Raw genomic sequence first — 14,724 nt, 5'->3', positions numbered from 1 at the left:
CCGTCTGCTAAGAATGCAACGTGTTTTGGTGGAAACCCAGGAGGCTTTGGCAGACGAGGAGGAGGCCCTTAAAGGCAGCCACACTCCTACGGGGCAATCTCACCATCAACTGAGAATCTCAAGTTTGAGGGTTTTCCAAAAAGTTTAAACCCAAAACTTCTCACTGCAAAGATCCTTATTTTCACTCTAAGGCCCCTCCCCACCTTGCTCCCCACCCAATAAGCCAAGTTGGCCTTCATGATGTCTACATATTCTTGAAACATTACACCTGGTCATGTATGGAAAACCTTAACAGTAAACATCATGTGTAAAGAGAGACCACATAGAATCACAAAGAAGGAGTTCTCATGTTAGAAAATAAACATGACAATTCATGCAGAGTTTCTCAGTGTCAGAGCTCAGGACTGAGTTCCTTTCTTTCCAGGAAAGGTGATATATAAATCATACAAATAAATGCGTCCGTTGTCCTCATTCCTGAATATATCAGAACTTTCCTTATAAGCTGGTTTTGACCTCCTCATAAAACACACTCACTACAACCTGAAATTCCATATAAGTTCATTCCATTCGTACAGGACTTGGAATTTACCATTCTTTAGCTGGACAAGGGGTTAAAGGAAAGAATATGCCACAGCTTAGCTCCCTGACTCAGTACAAAAAGAATCTGAAATTTACAATATTCCCATGAAGTGGCAAAAATCCAGAATGGGGCGTAATTAGTTATGTATTCCAAAGTGGAATAAATGACAACAGTCCACACGCCCAACATCTTACAACTCCGTCACGGTGCAAGTTTCCCGAAACCAAAAATCACTGAAAACCTAAAGCATGCCCATTTTACATAACATACTCTCTTCAAGGACAGCCACAGTCTGTCCTGAGAATTAAATATCGTTTTGCATGAATACAGAAGTAGTAAAAGCTTGAAGTTACATAAATGAAGCCTAGTGAAAGCTACCACTCTGGGTTTTCTATCATGCCCTGTTAAAAAGGGGTAGTCACAGATCAGAGCAAGAAAGGGGAAAAGAAAAAAAAACAGAAACAAAAACACTTGGGAAAAGCGCAACCTTTGTTAATTTCAGAAGGAGCCATCTCCAAGACACACAGGATCATTATGGTAAAGTAGCCAACAGCTTGTTCAATCAGACTCATTCAAGAGCCTGGCTTCAGACTCCCTTCCCTACCTCCTTTACACATTCCCTAATTCAAGACGGCCAGAGCTGAACCAGCTGGGTCACTCCAGGTCTACCTGGGTAAGCAGAAGGAGGTGGCTGTGTTGCGGGGACTCTACGGTTTCCAGAAAGCCTCAAGGCTTCGCATGAAGATAAAACATTTTCCCCAAAATGGAACACAAGTTATACATAGCTTTAAAATCTCACGTCCAGGGCCCTTAGCTGACTCAGTCTGCAGCGCGTGTGACTCTTGATCTCAGGGTCATGAATTCAAGCCCCAGTTTGGGTATAGAGCTTACATTAAAAAAAATAATAAAATAAATAAAAGTAAAAATAGTAAAATCTCAAGTCCAAGAGCCTCTAAAAAGTCCAAGCTGTGTTCTTAGGAATTTGCTCAGCTTGGATACAATGACGCTGAAACGTAACTGCTCAGACCCCCACTTCAGCGAAGGCCAAAGGTTCAGCCCCTACATCAGGTTCACTGTTCAGCCACATACAGCCTTGAACACGGTCACCACCAGTTAAAAGAAACTACACTAAAAAGGCAGGTCAGAGAGAAGGACGTGAGGCAAAGGTGTGGCATGGTGAGCAGCGTCAAGCATGTCCATGCCGTTAAAGCTGAAAAAGCAGAGCCATGCTAAGCCTCACTAAGTGGACACAGCAAATGGATAAAAAAAGAATACAAAACTAACAATACAAAGCTAACGTCATCCCTCCTCAAGGAAAACGAGTAATAAAGATCATGGGCATTTCCCCACAGCAGCAGAAAACCCACTGGATCCGAATCATTTGTGGGATCACCTGAAAAACTTCCCCCAAATAATTTCGGAGTTGCCTACCGAGCCGAGTCACCATGCTAGGAATCCAATCAGGACCGTGGAAAGTAGCACACCAGCTTTCCTTCCTACTTGGCGCCAAAAACCAATTTCCCACGTTCTCCCTGAAAGACTTTAAAATCAGACAGCTTCCATGGAAATGGAAAATCAGGCCAGACTCTGCTGCAAAAGGGTGGTAGCCTTTTAAACAATTACCCTGGATAAGTCAACACCCAAACAACAGACTTCAGGCTGCAAGACTACTGGATACATTTTATGGAGAATGTCGACACTGAACAAGACTCTTCCTGTGGAAACACTACCCTAGCTATTGCATAACTGCGTAATTCTTCCTTCAGTCCCATACTGGACACATCTCCTATTGGATTGCTCTGGTTATCTGAATTCTCCCCCTCAGCTGGTTCAGAAGGACTTGGAAAGAACCGCTTCTGGTTCCTTGAGGGGGGGCTCATCCCATAGTAGGTACTCAGTGTTTTGACTGGTTAAAATAAACAGGCAGAACACACACACATACACGCTGAATTCAGATCAGAGGGAGCGAGTATAGAAACTACACAAACGCCAAGTCTCTCGGCTTGCCAAATTGTCACTCTCAAAGTAATATTAAGCACAGTTCTTTGTCTCTGAATTGTAAAATACTTTATATACTAATAAAGAATGTGTACTTCATTGTGTATTTAACTGCATAAGCCTGCATTTGGTTTAATTGAGCAAAAGTAAGTCCTTGTTCCTAAGCTAACTCTCAAGTTCCAGTCAACTCTTAAATATTAACACTCCGGTATTGAGGAACAAAGATGCAGATAATACAAAACAGAAGATTATTTTAAATCATTCACTCTTGGTATGCAGATATATTCTTTTTTTTCTTTTCTTTTAACTTGCAATTAAATGCGTATGGCTGATGTTGCGGCATTCACAATACTTCTAACAAAGGACTTAAACCATGCTGGAAAAATCTGACTTTGAAAGTTCTCCATGTGCATCCTCCACTCACCAGCTCTGCTACTGAGTTTTGCACCAACTCAACATCGCTCCAGGACAGCATCACCTCTTAGAAGGTTGCCAAAAAAACTGGTTTAAAAAAAAACAGGCAAACTACATTCTTCCCAGGTTGTTGCTTTCCAGAATCACACTTTCTGGAGGGTGGGAAAGTAATTAGGGGTTTTGGGCTGGAAAAGCCCTTTTATTTTAGCTCCTACTGGGCTGGTGTAAACAAAGATATCATTAATGTCAACAATGACTTAATTAACCAGAGTAGGTGACAAGAACTTGAAAGAGTCACCTCCTCCCCAGGATAATCAAGCTTGACTATACTTTAAATAATTAGAATATTAATCAATGGAACAATACTTGGCATTGAGGACGGCCCCCCCCCGCTTTGAGTCAATAACTGAATTTATAGCCTTCAGCCATTCCTCTACAACAATGAATGACCAACTGGAAATATTCTTTTTTAATCTGGGATATTAACTAAAATCTCCTAGAGATTATTTGCTTCTCAAGTCAGCTGAGTAGATCCAACCCTACTGTTTGTTACCACTTCATCGTGTCCAGAAGACAAATGGTATGTGACAGATGATATGACAGGATGATATAGGATAATATTGTACAAAGCCGAGAAGACTGAAAAAGGATCCTCCAGTCTTAGGGCTCAGGCTCCTTCCTGGAACTTACTCGCATTTTTCCCTGGGACATTTTCCTCTGGTCCAGCCCAAGAGACCTCATCTAATCTGAGCCTCCGAATTAACAAACCAGAAAGTCTTCCAAGATGGGGCCTGGTGCAATAGAAGATTAAGGTTGAATTTATATTAACCAAAGCTATAGTTATACTAACCACGGAGGACAGCCTGGGACTAGCACACACTCATCCATCCATAGTCCCTCCTTCTCTCCCACCCTCCCTTTTCCCCCCCAGTTCAGCAGGGGGACCATGGCTTAAACTGGAGCTGTCCCAATCAGTCAGTTGGCATCCAGTTAACTCCTTTTTCATCTAGAATTAGATTAGATGACCTTCCTAATAACCTCTGACACCAAAGCTAAACTACCTGCAATGGAAGAATTCAAATCGGTTGCCAATATGGTAGTGACAGACCAGGGCAGCCCAGACGCTCCAGAAAGCAATCACGGCCACCTGGAATTGCACAGGGCCTTCTCTGTGACAGAGCAACTTCCTTCTCAACTGTCCCCAAAAGCCTCCACATTTCCTGACACTGTGGCACCTGGCAGGGCCAGCTCACACGGGACAGAGCAGACACGTGTGCCCATCTCATGGGCAACAAGGAGGCTAACATGTCCTGGGTGCTCAGGAGGTACCAGGGCACGTGCCGACTGTTCTCTGCTCCCAGGGATGCTGAAATCTCCTGGTGACCATCTAATGTAAGGAACCAGAAGCCTCCTGAGGACGTTAATATACACTTAACATTAATCAAGACCTTCAAGGTCATCTTATCAAACCATCGGACAACAGAAAGGGAAACAGAGGGCAGGGGTTTGCATGCTTTTCCACTCCTCTGTGGGTCTGCAACTTCCATTTAAAACGTCTCACAACCCTTGACACAAACTTCATAGAAGCTGTGAGCCCAGAAAAATGCATGAAACGACTTTGGCAAAGTATTTCTTATCATTTTGGGGGATTCGCGAACCACCCCACCCCCAAACCCCAAGAGGATCCCCAGATCCCAGGTTGGGAAGACCAGCTTTCAACCATACTCCCATTGTTGGATATAAATTTTTACACAAAGAATCACTGGGGGCACTTTATCGCTGTCCATGGTTTCTTCCCCCTCTCTGCCCCACCTCTTTCTTCCTGCATATTTTAAACTGCCTTCAGTAATTAAAGACGAGAAAAGAAGTCCTCCAGGGCCGTTTTACACTTTCTGTTGAGATAAACTCCCAAGAATATGCTGTCCTGAAAGTCGAAATGAAAAATGACAGTTTCTTCCTAACCTGGGCCATTCCGGGGCTCATCCGGTAGGAAATCCTGGCTCAGCTGCCTCGCTGCGTGCTGAGCCATGCACTCAAGGGAAAACCAGCAATTAGGAAACACATCTATTTTAATTATTAGCAAAATTAAAGTAGTACAGGCCTGACTTTCAGAAACCAGGACCCTTTCCTCTCCCGTTAAGCCCTTTAGAAACGCATTGCCTTTGCAAATCACACACATGCTTACGTCACAGCACAGGTCACAAGGAGCCTGTCCCCTGTAAGGGCCACAGACACAAACTCTCGCCAGACTCCCCCTCCCCGAGACGTAGAAGCCACTGTGACGTCACTGCACCTGTTCTCATGAGGCCTCCATGCCTCTCCATGAGACAGGGCACCGGCCTCCCTCCGGCCAGTGCTTGACTGCTTCCGGTAAAATCCGGGCCATTTTAGAAAAACTGTTGCCCTTACCTATCCTTTCATGACCGGTGCACAGGGTCCCACTGGGAGCCCCTCTCTCAGCGCCGTCATTTTGGGCAGGGACGCAGCCCTCCTTCCCGTGTTATCCTGACCGGGCTCTCTGTCCTTTGCCAGTCTGTGGCGCCGGGTGCTTTTCCAGAACAGCTGAGCTGACCCCAGACCACTCAGGACCACGGCAAGCCCCCAAAGCTAAGCAAGCAGCAGGTGGGCTCTCAGCAAACAGGTTCATTAAGTGGCGATGAGTGCTGGGATCTGCCATTTTATTCTCAGATTACCACTCGAAAAATAACTCAGCTACCAATATTCCCGGCTGATGACAGATTTCAATGCCGCCCCAAGTGGAGGCTTGGCTACTGTCGTCTCGGAAGGACCCGGGAAGGAGGTTCCAGACCTGCCCAGCTGAGTAATACGGGCACCATTTAGTGTTCACAACTGGCTTTCTGCCTTTAAAATTAAATTTCCAAAGCTGAAACACCAGCGTGTGGCCTGTTCGACCTGGAAGTTCTCATAGAGGTGGGAAACACCCAGGTACCTTCACTTTCAAATTTACCTAAAATAGACTTTGCAGCTTCCGTGACGTATTGCTTAGGTATTAGGAATTACAATGGCTTTAAAAAAAAAAAAAAAAAAAGTAAAACGTCAAGCATCTCTGTGAACTCCAGAAGCTTCTTTTTCTCCTTAGACAATGAAAATAAAACGTCGGCGTTTCAGATATTGGCAATTTCCCTCCGTGGCTCCTTTTGTCAGAAAACAGCCAATTCTTTACATCGTAAGCAAGACTCTCTCTCCAGTAAGAATGCTCCTGCTCGGAAGGCTCTAGATGGCATTCACCTACAGGCTCCCCTCCCACAGCTCTCCTGGGTCGCTGCCTCCCTCGCCCAGCACAGAGAAACGCACACACCAAGAAACCACCAAACTGGACCGTTCTGCCTGCACTGTTACAGCAAGGAACCTTCTCTCGCCATCTCGGACTTGGGGGGGAGGGGGGTGCCAATCTCTGACCTGGGGGGGAGCACAGAGCCCACTCTCCTTGCTCTTAAAGACTCACTTACAATGCAAGGGCAGCTGATTCAAAAACAGGCCTTAACCTCAGCGCCACTTCCCCAGACACAGCCCCGAACAAACTTGGTGCCCTGAAAGGTGAGACAAACAACTTACCTTCCGGCTCTAATGTGGTATCCTCCACTAAATTGAAGGAGGGCCGGGCCAGGGACAAGGTTGCCATGGTGACCGCGACCAGGCAGCCCAAGCGGGCCCAGCTGAGCACGGCTGCGGCCGTGCCAATCCCCCGTCCTCTTCCATATCTCCATGTGGACGTCACTCCCATCTGCACACCTCGTCTGCGAGCATGGACTGCCAGCAATGCCTCCAGCCTGCGGCGCGCTCCGGAGCCCAGGTGCCGCCGACGCCGCTGCAGCCCCTAGGGGAGACAGATGCGGCGAGTCAGTGAAATCCTCCCCGATGCCAATTCCTGGAAACCCAAGTGGGCTGCAGCCTCTTCAAAGAGGCACCAACAGCTCCTCTGCATTATCTGCGAACGCCCTGCGTGGGCGCCTCAGGGTCCCAGGTGTTCCCGCCAGACCGGTCCCCGACGAGCCGTGCCGGGCTGACCGTGAGGACGCACACTTCTAAGAACCGGAGATGAAAGAGTGGCTATGGGACACAGCTCCGTGCGGCCACTCTCTTCTGCCATCCACTGTCACCTCTACAGCCCTCAAAACGCAGAAGCTACGTGCCCTTAGTTTCAAGGGCAAGTACAAAAGCAAGTTAACAATGCTCGGGTTGGCAGAAGCGGCCTTGTTAACTTCTCTTAGGCCGACGGGGCTTTAGACAGCTGGATGGTGGAGGCGGCTGCGTGCAGACTTATTTGTGGGGCCGCGGCTGAGCGGCTGGCTCCACCCTCACTGTAGTACTCGGCAAGAAAGGAGACCAGCAAAATAAAAGGAACCCCAGGAAGGCTACCAAAAAGCCCTCACCAGTTTACACTTGTCAGGATTCATTTTCCAATATGGAAATGTATTTCTCGATCTTGCGCCAAGCAGCCACTTACGGGGGAATGAAAGGAACTGCAAACACATTCAAAGCCGCGGATCCAAAAAGAGGTTCAAAGCCTGAATCCCCTTCCACTTCGACTACTGGCAGCCCCCGCCTGGTAAATGTCTTCAGCCCACATAGTGGATGCAAACTCTGAGGAATAAGGCAGGTGTTGATTAACAACCACGGTGATATGTAAATTACTGTCGTGGTATGTGATTGGACCAATAACTTGCAATATGCTAACCTATTGGCTAAAACTTCAGAAGTTACAGGGGGTGCTCCACTCACTGGTCTGTTCACCCATGTGACCCAAAGGCAAAGAGAATTGTCCAAGCTCAACTATTCTAAATAACTTTAAATGTACTCATTATCCTCAATGACTAAGTGCAGAACCGAAATGCACAAACTTGAGAAAATTTGCAACATCACAGATTCGGTGAACCAAATAAACGAACCACACTTTAAGGACTGGGGGTGAGGGTGAGACCTTTAATATAAAAATCTCTAAAGCCTGGGCTTTTGGCATGCCAACTTGATGTTTCAAACATGTCAAAGATTCAAAGATTTCAACATCGCCTGAGCCTCTCCAAAGCTACATCAGAAAAACTGTTCCTGTTAGCCTTGACGAAGGATTAAAATGGGAAAAGAGAATGCTGCAGTTCCTGAGAAGGAAAAAAGAAAACCTCTGCTTCAAAAGAAAGCACATATGAAACGGCGTGATTCACAGCAAAAGCAAGAAAACCGTGTGCCTGTGAGCACACCCTCTATTTTCAGGTTGCTTGAAGGATTTTTTTTCCCCCCTCGATCTTCTTTCCTCTTGAAGTTAAGAGCCTCAAAAGATAACTCCGTATCTATTTCTACATACGTGTGGGAGGAAAGTACACAAGCATTCTCATTGATTTACTAAGCATTTCCAGAATGCATGGGAATGTTCAGCCTCTGACACAACTTCATGAACAATCTTAAATCCTAGCAGGAGATTTCATCCAGGCTGCTTCCCTGGCCTCATCACCCACCTGTCCCAGCCCAGAAAGGTTTCCTTTGCTCCAGGCAGAGAAAGCTGGCCAGGGACCTAAATCAGCTAAATCTCAGACCATTCATTCATCCCATCAGTTTGCACGAAAAACTTGAATTTTAGCCATTACCAGGTCTAGGCCCCAGGCCGCCCCCCGCCCAAATCTCTGGAACGCGGAGGCCTAAGGCAGCAGGCCTGCACAACTCCTCACCAGAGTGGACACAAGTGTGGTGGGACCTCCTAGGCAGGATAATTAGGTCCTGAGGCTCGGTGTTGGGAACACAGGCCCAGCAGGCTGCTGGCGGCCACAATCCCGGCTTCCTGCCTTCAATACCATAATCCTTCCTGGAGTCTGAGCCTCAGTGAAAGCCCCAGCGTGTTTATTTTTCCCCTTGAAAGGGAACTCTCTTCTAGGCCCTGGGAAGAGCTGTCACCCTCCCTATGACGGACGGCTCTTCACGGCCACCCGCTCCCCGGGTCTGTTTTCACCTGGGCACAAGCCTGCCCCCAAAGACAGGCAAAGTGACAAGCAAGAGAGCCTGACTGGCGAGTGGTCCCTATGCCGGGTTCCTGCTGGGCTCCTCAATTAACCAAAATATTCTCAACCCCCCCACCCCACCCCCATGCTCCAAGAAGGCAAACCAACACAGTGCCTACCTTAATTGAGCCTCTACCACTGACTGGTTATCTGTCCTCTGCGGGCTCACCCATGCTGAGCACTTGGGCGCTTTGTTTCTGGTAGATTTTACATCAGGAAAGTCAACAGCGCCAGGCAAAGTTGGGATGCCTGGATCCCCCCAGGGGGGCAGACCTATCTCTGAGCTCAAAGCCTCCCTACTGTTCCCCTTGTCTTCCGAGCTGAGTAATGGAGGGAGCTATCAGGGGTCAAATCTGGGCGGGTTGTGGGGGGGGGGGGATGGAGAGGAGGTTCCTCAACATACTGAAATCTCCAAAAACACAAAATAAGGCTGACCCAGGACGGCAATCCATCCCCTGGTTAACGCCAGCAAGCCAGTGAGAACTTGCAGCAGCTTTGGGGAACTCCTAACCACCTCCAGCCCGGTTCCATTGTAGCATTTCTTTCATTTGTTTGCCTGGAATATCCTGTTTTTCTCCCCCTTCTTGGGGCGCTAAAGAGCTCAGAGAAATCTGCATTTTAATTGACATTCCAGGGAGAGGGAGAGGGGCGCCTGATTGCTTTTCTATTCAAACTAAACAGGCTTTTCAGATGAAAATGAGTCGCGGCCAGTGGAAGATTTACAGGGATTTGGGACCAGGGGGACAATGGGGTTTTAAATGTTGATAGCGTTTCACACCAAACACATAATGGGTGCCCCGAGTGTGAAAGCAGGTTTGCTTTTAAGGGTAGGTTTTATTGAATTGGGCCGGAGGAAGGCAGGCCCGTAGAAGGGTCTGGCGAGAGCCGGGCTTCGAGGGGAGCGGCGGCGACTCGGCGCGCCCGGCCAGGACCCCTGAGCCTGGCCCTGTGGCCGCGAGGGTTGGAGCCAGCGCCTCGCAGGGCCCCGGGCTGCCTCCCCGGCGCGGCCCCGGCGCTGAAAGAATGAGCGCGCAAGTTAGAACTCGCCTGCGCTTTCGCCATCCCCGAGCTCCTGCCGGCGGAGCAGGCGGCGAGCTAGAAAAAGTCGGTCCAGCTCGCCCCCTAGCCCCAGGCGCGCCGCGCTCCCTCTAGCACCGACGGCGGCAGCGGGAGAGGGGCGCGGGTTACTGAAATCGGGGAGCCCGAGCGGCCGCCTCCCCCAAGGTGCCACCCCCGAGCACAGCCAGCCCTACGGAGACGTCGCCGGTCCCATCCAGCGGCTCCCTCCTGGGGAAGGGTCTCCACCGCCCCACCCCCCGCCCGGCCTGGATGGGGCAGGGCGGGCGCCCCCCGGACCCCGTAATGAGGCACCCCGAAGATGCCCCTGCGAACCCCGGACCTGCGGGGCCGAGCCACCGGCGAGGCAGCCCCGCCACTCGCCCGACCGCCCTGGGGTCGGAGGATCGCGCCGGCCGGTGGGACGGCGCCGGCCGGAGTTTGACAGGGACGGGGTGTCAGTGCCAGAAGCAGATGTCAGCATCTGGATGGGGGCGATAAGCAGAGGCAGAGCTTCCCAAGCGGCCGCCGTCAGCACGCACCCCGCTCCCCCATCACCTACGCAGCCAAAGAGGGAGGACAGGGAACAGCCTCAACCGTGCCAGTCCCCCGCGCCCTCCGCTCGGGGGACGGTGCACCCGGCGTCCCGGACTCCCGCGGCGCCAGCTTCCCCGGCTGGCGAGGCTCCCCGAGGCACCCGACACGGCGATTACCTTGAATGGCAACGCTCCCCGGCCGCCGGTCTGTCCCCGCGCCCGGCGTGAGTCGGGATGGAGCAAGCGACGAACTCGGGGGCAACTCCAAAAACAGAGTGGTCCTAGGTCCTGCCCGCGCCAAGGCTCCGAGGCTTCAGGCGCACCCCAGGCTGCGGAGGAGCGCGGGCATGACGCCCGCCGGCTGCCCTCGGGTTTGCGGAGCGAGGGGAAGAAAGGACTCAGGCTCGGCGTCTCCTCCACCAAACTTTGCTCGCAACTTGCGAACGCACAGGGCGCCCTGGAAAGCCGCGGCCTCGGGGCGCCCGGGCCCCGCCAGCCCGGAGAGCAGTCGCCGCGCCGGGCCAGCTACGCCGCGCGCACACCCCGCGGCGCCCGAGCTTTGTGGCGGCCGCGCTCGCTCGCTCGCCCGCTCCGCACCCGCCGCCCTCCCGCTCGGCTCTCCGCGGCGCTCTCCGCCGCCGCCGCCGCCGCCGCCCCCTCCCCGCGCGTCACGCCCCCGCTGAAACCTGAGCCGTTTCCTGGACGGCGGCGCCGGCTCTGCCAATCAGCGCCGCGCGCCCGGCCGCCCGGACTCCGCGCGGCTCCCGACGCCCGCGAGCAGCCCGAGACCCCGGCCACCCCCGGCCCGGAGAGGTGCGGCGACGGCCTCGCCCCGCGCCACCGCCCCCTTCCTTCCCTGGGGGCTCAGGCCGACGGCTAGCCGGCTGATCGCTGATCGCGTTGCGTCGTTTTAGTTCAAGTCAGTAAAACAAATGACGGACTGCCCGCCCTACCCCTGAAGCGACTGCATGGGGCCGGGGCGGGGGGGCGGTTAATGCAAGTGAAACTTCTGGGGGAGAATGTCCTGCAAAACAATAGCGGCGAGAGAAGAAACCAGTATCTATGGAGGCCCTACTCTGGGCAGGGCACACCGAACAGGTTCTTTTTCCTCGGCATCACCGCCCTGCAGAAAGTAGTATTGCCAGTTTCTGATAAGGAAACGGGGAGAGAGGTTCAGCAATTCGTCCGGGGCCACACAGCCGCTTATTGGCAGAGCCTGACTTTGAATCTGGCCTCTCCTAGAGAAAGTCAAAAACGGCAACGACATGGGCGCCTGGGTGGCTCAGTTGGTTAAGCGACTGCCTTCGGCTCAGGTCATGATCCCAGGGTCCTGGGATCGAGTCCCACATCGGGCTCCCGGCTCAGCGGGAAGCCTCCTTCTCCCTCTGACCCTCTCCTCTCTCATGCTGTTTCTCTCTCGCTCGCTCTCTAATAAATAAATAAATAAAATCTTAAAAAAAAAAAAACGGCAACGACAAAAGTGTTGTTTAGTAATATATATCTGGAGTAATAAAAAGAAATTGGAAAGATTCTAAAGACGACTCTGCTATAAATAGCTGTGTGGCCTTGAGCAAAGAAGTTCCTCCTCCTGAATCTTAGATTCTTCAACCGCAAAATCAGATTCTAAAACTGAATGCCAGGCTGCAACTGGTTAAAGTTCGTATTTTCCATTTACCTTTCTCGGGAGGCTGTTTCTACGGGATAATTTATTTTTTAATATACTTTCTCTCCTCACTCATCCAGCTCCTAAGCTTTTGTGCTTAAGTCCAAGACAATATAGATAAAAACCTTAATTATTTTTCCTTAGAAAAGGTCATTAAACCCCGAAGTGCTTCAGAATGCTTTTGAGGCCTGAAGATAGATGGAGCAGTGAGTACAAAACTGACCTGGAAAATCGACTTTTCCAGCATTTAGAAATGCAGTCGCTCCTGGGTCACCGACATAGCACACTTCAATAACATTTACAAAAAAAAATTTTTTTGAAGGTGCCACACATCATGAGAAAATCATTTTTCTTCACAATACATCACAGAAAACTTTTATGTAAATGACTTACATGCTGGGAGTATCAAATCCATTGGCATGCTTCAGGCAAATGGGTGTGAAATTCTATTTTGGAAATTTGACCGCAAAAAGAATAGATTCTCAAGCCAAATGATCGCTCCACATGCTTGGGTATGTTTTTAGTCAAGTCTTTTTTTTTTTCAAGTTTTTTTTATTTGTTTATTTGACAGACAGAGACAGCGAGAGCGGGAACACAAGCAGGGGGAGTGGGAGAGGGAGAAGCAGGTTTCCCGCGGAGCAGGGAGCCTGATGCGGGGCTCGACCCCAGGACCCTGGGACCATAACCTGAGCCGGAGGCAGACGCTTAACGACTGAGCCACCCAGGTGCCCCTTTGGTCAAGTCTTAACCTGGATCAGTCCTAAGGCCTTTTCATGAACTGACACCTCAGCCGTCCACTCACACCTGGATGGTTCTGAACACACCAATACCTTGTTCAAGTCCTCAGACCTGTGATCACAAAAAGAGAGGTGGCTGCATGTCTGCCTCCTCGGGCCCTGGCATTTAACATCTTTATATTCCCCACCAATGGGAAACTCAAGTGCCTCAGGACAGATCCCCTTCCCGTCCTGCAACATATCCATCAGCCATTGAAAATGCTGTTAACACATTCTCACATAAATTACTGGTGCAGGAAGCCATCGTCCCTAACCCCATTCATCAATAGCTTGATGTACACTGAATAAAAAGGCAGGCTTCCGCTGAAAATGACAAATCAGAACACCTACTTTCATGACCAGATGCAGTTCGCAGAATTTATTCCTTACAGGGATGAAAAGACACCCATCCATCACAAGACCCTTATTCCCCTAAGAGGGTTCCTTTTTTAAGGGAGCGAAGTCCACAGGCCCACAGCAGCAACCTTCTTCAGTTTTGAGAGAAGCAAAAGCATGTTTGGAATTTTTTTTTTTTTTTTTTTTTTACAAAAACCGATTCTGTCATCATATTTAGGCTTCAAGTGACCTCAGAGGGTCTAGGAAAGCTTTCACACCAGTGAGGCTTCTGAATGAGAAAATAATCTCTGGACAGTTTTTTTTCTCTTCCCTCTTCAAGTGGCTGGAACCCCTTTTGTCAATGGCCTCCCGTGAATGGTGTTGCTAATAAGCCTATTAATGAGCTTCCCCGGCCGAGTGTGAATAGGTAAATAAGCCCCAATCTGTTGAGGTTCAGGGCCGAGGGCAGAAAAGCCAGCAAGAACTAAAGGTGACAGTTTGCACTGAACTACCAGGGCCAGCACCAGGTTTCTGCTGAAAGAGCCTCCAGACAAGGCCACATTCACCGCCCCTCCACCCCCCACTGGGGGCCCTTTTCTTCACAATTTTCCCCCCTTTACAAAAATGTCTTGAGTAGCCACCTTTTTTTTTTTTTCAAAAGCCCTCGAGACACCCTTCTTTCTTTCCCTCTAGTAATGATACATCAATGGAAGGAAGAAAAATGAGGACACCAGAACTCCCTTGCCCTATGACTTTCAAGAAACAAATTGTGTCGCTGGCCCAGCGGTGATGGGAGGGGAGGGGAGGGTGGGGTGGGAGCCCTCGCAGCCACGGGCCTTTCTCCTCTAAAGATTCAGAATTTTTTTTTTAATAATTTGTTTTTTAATGGATGGCTGTTCCTTCACCCTATAGAAAAGTTAGATGAATACAGGCTGCTGACGTTAAGTGCTAATGAGCCCTTCTAATGTCGTTCTGAGCTCCCTACAAAACTATGAATCTCATTCTTTAGGCTACATCTCAATAATGTCTGGAGCATAAAAGAAGCATTTGAAAGGCGAAATATAGAAGAGTCCAAGGACTGTGGTTAGCCTGGTTAACTCCTGGGATGAGGGGAGGGGCCTGATCCTCTGACAGTTCCGTCCCACCTTCAGGGAGCTTACGGCATTTAACTGAAGCGACATCATAAATCCCAGCACCACACATTGAACATCTGCGACGATGCTAAACTTAGAATGGAATCTCAAAGCCAAGACGTCCCTGGGGACAAAGTCCTTCCAGAATTCCTGCCTCGCTTTGAGGCGAAGGGGCTTTGGTTCCAACAGGCAAGGTGCGGCTCTCTTCACTCAATGGCTGTGTG

General features: G+C 50.1%; 1 protein-coding gene across 16 annotated transcripts in view; it reads right to left on the bottom strand.

Annotated features, from left to right (window-relative positions):
• FGFR2 (fibroblast growth factor receptor 2) overlaps positions 1-11,217 on the bottom strand; it is a 101,019-nt gene extending 89,802 nt beyond the window's left edge. For all 16 annotated transcript variants that reach the window (XM_036110999.2, XM_036111001.2, XM_036111000.2 and 13 more), the window contains exons 1-2: positions 10,770-11,217; positions 6,569-6,830 (exon numbers count right to left, since the gene is read on the bottom strand). In XM_036110999.2, the coding sequence (XP_035966892.1) occupies positions 6,569-6,737 (169 nt within the window). In that variant the 5' untranslated portion in view covers positions 6,738-6,830; positions 10,770-11,217. The remainder of the gene's footprint in view (positions 1-6,568; positions 6,831-10,769) is intronic.
• Positions 11,218-14,724: the final 3,507 nt, after the last annotated feature.

The sequence above is a fragment of the Halichoerus grypus genome, chromosome 7 (genome assembly GCF_964656455.1).
Source record: "Halichoerus grypus chromosome 7, mHalGry1.hap1.1, whole genome shotgun sequence".
Taxonomy (NCBI): Eukaryota; Metazoa; Chordata; class Mammalia; order Carnivora; family Phocidae; genus Halichoerus; species Halichoerus grypus.
The sequence above is the reverse complement of the archived record's forward strand: the minus strand, read 5'-3'. Positions and strand labels throughout refer to the sequence as shown.